The 6,579-nt window shown below is 45.3% G+C and overlaps 1 protein-coding gene across 1 annotated transcript in view; it reads right to left on the bottom strand.

Annotated features, from left to right (window-relative positions):
- Positions 1 to 5,339: 5,339 nt before the first annotated feature.
- The window catches only part of LRRC58 (leucine rich repeat containing 58), a 12,497-nt gene continuing 11,257 nt past the window's right edge, over positions 5,340 to 6,579 (bottom strand). The window contains exon 5 of the mRNA XM_015409870.1: positions 5,340 to 6,230. Coding sequence (XP_015265356.1) covers positions 6,022 to 6,230 — 209 coding nt within the window. The 3' untranslated portion in view covers positions 5,340 to 6,021. The remainder of the gene's footprint in view (positions 6,231 to 6,579) is intronic.

Consider the following 6,579-nt stretch of genomic DNA (forward strand, 5'->3'; position numbering starts at 1 on the left):
TGCTTGCTGTTGACCCTGACAGGATTGAATGAAGACTCCCTTTTGCCTTCGCAGACCAGGCTAAGGCAGGTCCACCAGACGGCTCCTTTATGGTTAGGAAATGCGATCTGTTCCCTTCAGGGGCCTTGAGTCAGGCCATCTACTAAAATATTTAGCTCAGGGTAAACAGATGTTCAGCAGCTCTTCTCGCTTCTTCAGCCGCCCACAAAAGCAACTTAAATTGCTCAAGGAATGCCCTGTTCAAAATCCAGTGTTTCAGTACAGCAGACTTGAACATCCAAGCTTCTTTCTGCTGCACACTTGGGGAGGCCTACACACAGCGAAGAGAAGCGTGAACATAAAAGAGGCACTTTGATGTCAGAGAACAAAGAACCACCACCGCATCACATTCGACACAGCCAGGCTCTTGGGGAGTTTGTGCCTAGGCACAGTGGAACACAACTCTTAGTAAGACCTTTTAATGAGTGCCATCAGGCATACGGGTAGACCTCCTCTTTATTTCACTTCTTTTTTGGAATAGCAGATTGGAGTGGCACATTGTAATTTAATGTAATGAATCGTAGAATGTAATGTAATTTGGAGTGGTAGATTGGAATGTATTTTCTCTGGTCTGGGGGCAGAGGAGAGACACTGCACGGCCAGTCACCCACCTCAAAGAAGAGGACACTGTAAGCAATGCTCCCTCTAAGCTGTGGAGTCTTGTGAGCAAAGAAATCTACTTTGTGGACTACTGGCATTAAAGCTGTGAGCAAGCAATTTGGCTGCTACATAAATTAGTTTGCTCTGAAGCCCTCCTTCCTGAGCTAAGGCAAAAACGTGTGAGTCGGAGGCTAAAAAACTGTAAGCTAGCTCACACTAACTCAGCTTAGAAGGAACACTGGCTGTAAGGTCGCCTCCGCACTTGAAAGGAGACCGCATTCCACAGTTATGCTCCTCTCAGCTGGGTGGGTGAGGAAATATTTGAGGGCAAAGGGAAGGAGGCTGGTAAAAATCTCTGGGATAACAAATGGGCATACTAGCAGGGGTCATTTCCTGCGGGAGCGTAGAAGAGCGGAGCTCCGGCAGTAAGGAGCCCAGGGGGTGGGCACATGCAACAAGCCCCGCCCCTTGCTCCCAGCAACCCTCAGCTGGGCCACAAGGAGCAAGAAGCAGTCAGGTAAGTTGCAGAGCCCCCCCCCCGGCCCGCCTTCGAGGGCAGATCTGCACGTTTCCCCCCCCCATAGCTAGCAATCCAAAACAGTCCAGTGGCACCTTTAAGACCAAGTTTTATTTAGGCACAAGCTCTCCCTCCTCTATGAGGACAGATCTGCACGTTCCCTCCCTCCCCCCAATAGCTAGCAATCCAAAACAGCCCAATGGAGCCTGAGCGGTGGGTGTTGCCTTCTGACACACTTCCGGTGATGTCAGGGGGTGTGACATATGCAAATAAGTTATGCTAATGATTTATGTTAATGAGCTGCTGCACCTTTCTCTACGAAATGACCCCCGCATACTAGAAACCTGGTAAGATAATGGTGATCAATAGGAGACAGTCAAACACTATATCTATCTATCTATATATACACACACACACTTGAATAAATAAATTCTTTAAACATGTTGCTTTTGCAGCAGCTGCCACCACACCACAAGGATCTTCACTGTGGGACCGAAGGTCAGCTATGCACATTGAAGGGGGGAAAAGTATGTTCACGTTAAACCGATCTATTTGAGATGCTGAGTTACTATTAGAGTTATGCATCACCTAGCCCCCTGATTGTTCTGTGAGTGGCCCCATCTCCCGTGGCAGCCATTTTGTAGTTGTGCCCACCAACCTGTGGCAGAACTCCAAAGGTGCCCCCACCTGCTCAAAAGGGGTCGAGGACCCCCTGTTCTACTTGGTGCCTCCTAGTGCTAGTATTCAGGTTTGCTACCTCTGAATATTCAGGTTCCCTTTACTTCCCACACTAGTAGCCACTGAGCCAGTTTGGTGTAGTGGTTAGGAACGTGGACTCTAATCTGGGAGAACTGTGTTGGATTCCCCACTCCTCCGCATGTAGCTGCTGGTGTGACCTTGGGTCAGTCACAGTTCTCTCAGAGCTGTTCTCTCAAGGGCAGTCCTCGAAAGAGCTCTCTCAGCCCCGCCCACCTCACAGGGTGTCTGTTGTGGGGAGGGGAGGGGAAAGGGATTGTAAGCCACTCTGAGACTCCTTTAGGTAGTGAAGGGCGGGGTATAACTACAATCTCTTCCTCTCTCTCTGATGGGTCTCTCTTCCGTGAATTTGCCTAACCCCATTTTAAAGCCATCTATACTCACAGCCAGCACATTCTCCAGTGCATCCCCCAATTTAATTACCCGCTGAGTGAAAAGGGCAAACACGCAACTCAAAACCTGTGTGTAGACAGAGGACAACGGGGCGGGGACTGGCATACAGTCACACCATGTCATTTGGGAATTATAATTTTGTTCCGCTCCCTCACGCAGCCACACGTGTTGTAACAAATGAAAAACAGAGGCAGGGTTTAAGCGTTTTGGGTTTTTTGGTTGTGTTCAAAAGCAGCTTATAATTCATAATGAAATACTGTTAGGAATACTCCACGCCCCTGCCAAAGTATTAAGATTAACAAACGTTAAGGCACATTTAAAAAACTCAGTAGAGAAAATGCAAGGCACATGATTACATTGGCGGAGAGAGGTGGACAAAACCCTTCCCTTCCCAGAGTTCCTAGTGCAATCAAGTTGGGCAGACAGGCAAGCGTCCGGTTGATGGCAAAGTTGAAGACTGGAGTGTGCGAAAGCACAAGAATAACACCCGAGACATTTTTTTACAAGCGTTCTGAGAGCATTCGAGCGAGGGGGGGGGGGAGACACTTCTCCCTGGAGCAATTAAGATGCATTAAAACGACTCTTTGAAATCAGTGAACAAAGAAGCGCTGTTAGGGATTAAGTTTCATCATTACCTCAATTGAGTTCAGATCCCTCCCCGTTAAATTCAAAAGGGCCGAGATCTTCATCTTGCCAAGGGACCCTACCAAGACTTCAAAGATGGGAGCAGAAAGGTCACAGAGAGAGATGCGTGAGAAGGACCGCAGGAGTACTCCACGGGGCGGCAAATCCTCAACGCGGAGAAGCACAGAGAGAGTGGAAACTGTATTAATTGCTTCCAGCCAAGCGGCTATTTTGTTACTTAAAAAACATTCCCTACTGGTCTCAGCACGGTGGGCTCACATTTAGCAACACCCACCCACTGTTCTTGGCTAAACAGACAAGGAAAGAAGGCACGGTAGGGGGAGATGGTGGTTAGAGAGAGATGGGGGTTATTTAACACACAAAGAGCTTCGACCGTTTTCCACTCCTAAATGCAATGGAGATAAAATAAGGGAATTAGTATCTGCTGGAATGATCAGAAGACGTTTGGACAAAGCTGTAAAAGTGCCTGCAGACAATCAAGCTTCTAAAGAAAATACAACAGTTTGGATCAGAATAATCTCCTAGCTGCCCATCTTGATCTATCTCCTAGTGTACCAAGAGTTACAAGGGAAGGGTTACCGCTTAGTTTTGAATATTAAGCTTTTTCCTTTATTGCACAAAGCATTTAGTGTTTCTGAATGCTACTTTCCTAGATTTTACACAAGAATCCTTTATGTAATAAGATTTCTTGTTCATTTTTCCTCTGGACCCAAAAATGCATCAGCGACCCAATGTTATACACTTTTGGATCGTTATACTGAATCATATCTGAGATATAACTGGTTATACCATCCCAAATACACCTGAAATACTATTATTTAATATGTCGGATAATTCCGATCGCCCTAAAATACACCAAGAATCACTATCCTACTAACTGCTGCTAAATGCCTCATAGCTCAGAAGTGGAAAAGCCCATCTTTACCAATTACAGAAAATTGGTACTTAAAGGCCTGGGAATTTTTTTTAATGGACAAAATTGCAGATTCTGTTTCCCAATTTGAACCTCATCTTGGTCTTTCCAGTCTAACAGAAAAATGGTTTCCCTTTTTGGATTTCACAGCTCAGGATATGAAGTTGAAAAATTATGGTTTGAAAAAACATCGGTACCACTATATATCATCTCTCCTCTGAAGTGATGTGGAATAGAAGTACTATAATCACATTCTTCTACATTCTCGTTTTCTTTTTAGCTCTAAAGATATGCTATTTAGACCTCATTTTACTATAATAGCTTGGTGATCGTTGCGTTTGTTTTGCATGATTATTGCTTACAGGTGGTTTTAAAGACTGTTGTCTTGAGGTGCTGCTGGTGTAATACTGTATTATTGTTATAACTCTAATATTGATGTTCTGATTATTATAATTTTTATATATATATAAATAAAAAGACACTTGTCTGGCTTTGACTCCATGCCATAAGGGTCACTAACATGGAAATACATTAGAAGGTGTTCATTCACTGCTTAAATCGCCAGGGTTTAATTTTATGAAGAACAAGTTGCAAAGAAGTTTAACTTGAAAATATGCTCGCGGAAGTTATCAAATGGACAGCGCTTCCGACTACTAGAGGAACAGAGGTCCCTCCTGGGAGTCCACCAAATAACCTTGTGCTAGGGAAGAAGCAGGTTTCATTTTCCACCCTGTAACACACTCTCTCCTTGCCTTCTCCCTACAAGTTTGCCTTCCATGTTTCCAAAGGGGATCCCAGTGTATTTCCTCAAGGCAGGTCTTCCGCTACAGGAGAGCCATCAAACAGTATCCTGTCATCTGGACAAAACTAGACTTTCCTTCTCTGAATCAGCACACTCGTTGCAACGAGCTTGACTAGAAAATGGTTGTGAAAGGATCACCAGTATATATTATATTGTGCTCACAACACTCCTAGCAAACATCCAACCTGTGTGACCTTCCATTGCTTCATATTTGCTCTGGAGGCTGAACACCATGCCTATCAGTCAATGGGGAAGTGGGAAAGGGTGCGGATGGAGGGCTCAGTTCTACAGGAGTGTGGGAGGACAAGAAGGACAAAAAGAGATGGCTCAGCAAACAACATGAATGACTTGACGGCGGAAGGAGGGAGGGAGAGAGATGGAAGCAAGTAGTACAGGCGGCTAGTCTGACTTTTCAGAATGATATCGGTACAGGTACTAAGAAATCCTCCTTTTCTGGGTAAGGAATTATGCCCTTTGACAGATATAGGAAATGGAAGCTTGTGAAATAATGGCACTTGGTTGCAAAACGAGCTGAAGTGTAATCCAAATTTAGTACTTTACTGGTTAACGAGGATTTTTAATCCAGCAACTTGAGATGTACTTAAAACAAAGTGAGGAAAAGTTCTCCTAGAGGCCCATGAAGAGAGTCTGCATAGCTAGAGGCAAAAAAGAGCGTCTGCATAGCTAGAGGCACGTGTCACAAACAGCTGACGCGGCAGCTCCTATGAAGAGACGAGCAGAGCAGGACCAAGGCACCAAAGATATTCCCAAAGCTATATATAAAAAGGAAGGCATAGCTCTCTCTCTCTCTAGAACTGAACACTGGTCCTAGACAGCAAGGTCCAAAGAGAATAAGAAAATTAATATGTTTTTGTGGCAAAAAATAAATAGAGAGAACAACTAAGCACTTCTGGGGGGGGGGAAAGAAACACGAGTTCAAGTACAATTCCCCTGGGGGATTCCCACCCACCACCCTCCTGGGACTATTTCATCACAGTGACGTGATTCAGAAATGGTCCTCTTCGTATCAGTCTCAGTAGTGAAGGGCTCTAAGGCACCCTTTTTAACAAGGCCTCCGATACCTCCCGCCCACTCTTGTAATGCACATCTTTACAGACGGTTCCCGTGCCAGCTCCCCTCCTTCCCCCCGAAAGCAGACAATGACTTGGGCGTCTTCAGCAGCATAACACCGGAACCACTTCAACATCTGTCAAGATACTCTTTTCATGAGTGACAAGAGCGCAGGCAAGTCAACTTAATGTTTCGCGATGCTCCTTGGAAAGGGTCTTCCGACACTGTCGTCCCGCAGTTGCTCTTCTCGCACTCCGTTCCCTTCCGGGCTTCTGCCATCCCCTCTCACCCCAGCAGAACCTTCTGCATGCGGCGCGCGGCGACGATGGCTTCGTCTTCCGAGTCAGACTCGCTCTGGGAAGTGGAACTCTGGGAGGCGGAGCTGTAGGGGGAGGAGCACTCCGGGGAGCACAGGTAGTGCATCAGCGGAAGGCGGTACTTCCCACAGAAGTCGACGAACTTGATCTGTTGGACACAGCTGTCAAAGTAGACTCCTAGAGAAGAAAATGTTGGGATATTGTAACTGCATGCAAGAGGGTCTGGGAGGGAAAGGGTTAAGAGAATTCTCTCATTGGGTATACTTGGCAGTTGGCCCCGCCCTCTCATCGGTTAGATGTCGAGCCTCTTTCGCCCTTGATTGCCTTCTGTAGCAAGTTAACCTCTTTGAAGTTAATTTATTCACAATAACTTAAACGTACCTGTTTGAATACGTCACGTAAGATGTGCTTCTATGTTTGTAAGTAAAATTTCTTTAAGCAGTCCTTGCCAGTTTACAAAACTAGCAATATAATATATATCAATATATCAATATATTAATTTTATTATTATGTATTAATTAATTAA

Source organism: Gekko japonicus, unplaced genomic scaffold (assembly GCF_001447785.1).
Source record: "Gekko japonicus isolate JY-2015 unplaced genomic scaffold, Gekko_japonicus_V1.1 scaffold170, whole genome shotgun sequence".
Lineage (NCBI taxonomy): Eukaryota > Metazoa > Chordata > Lepidosauria > Squamata > Gekkonidae > Gekko > Gekko japonicus.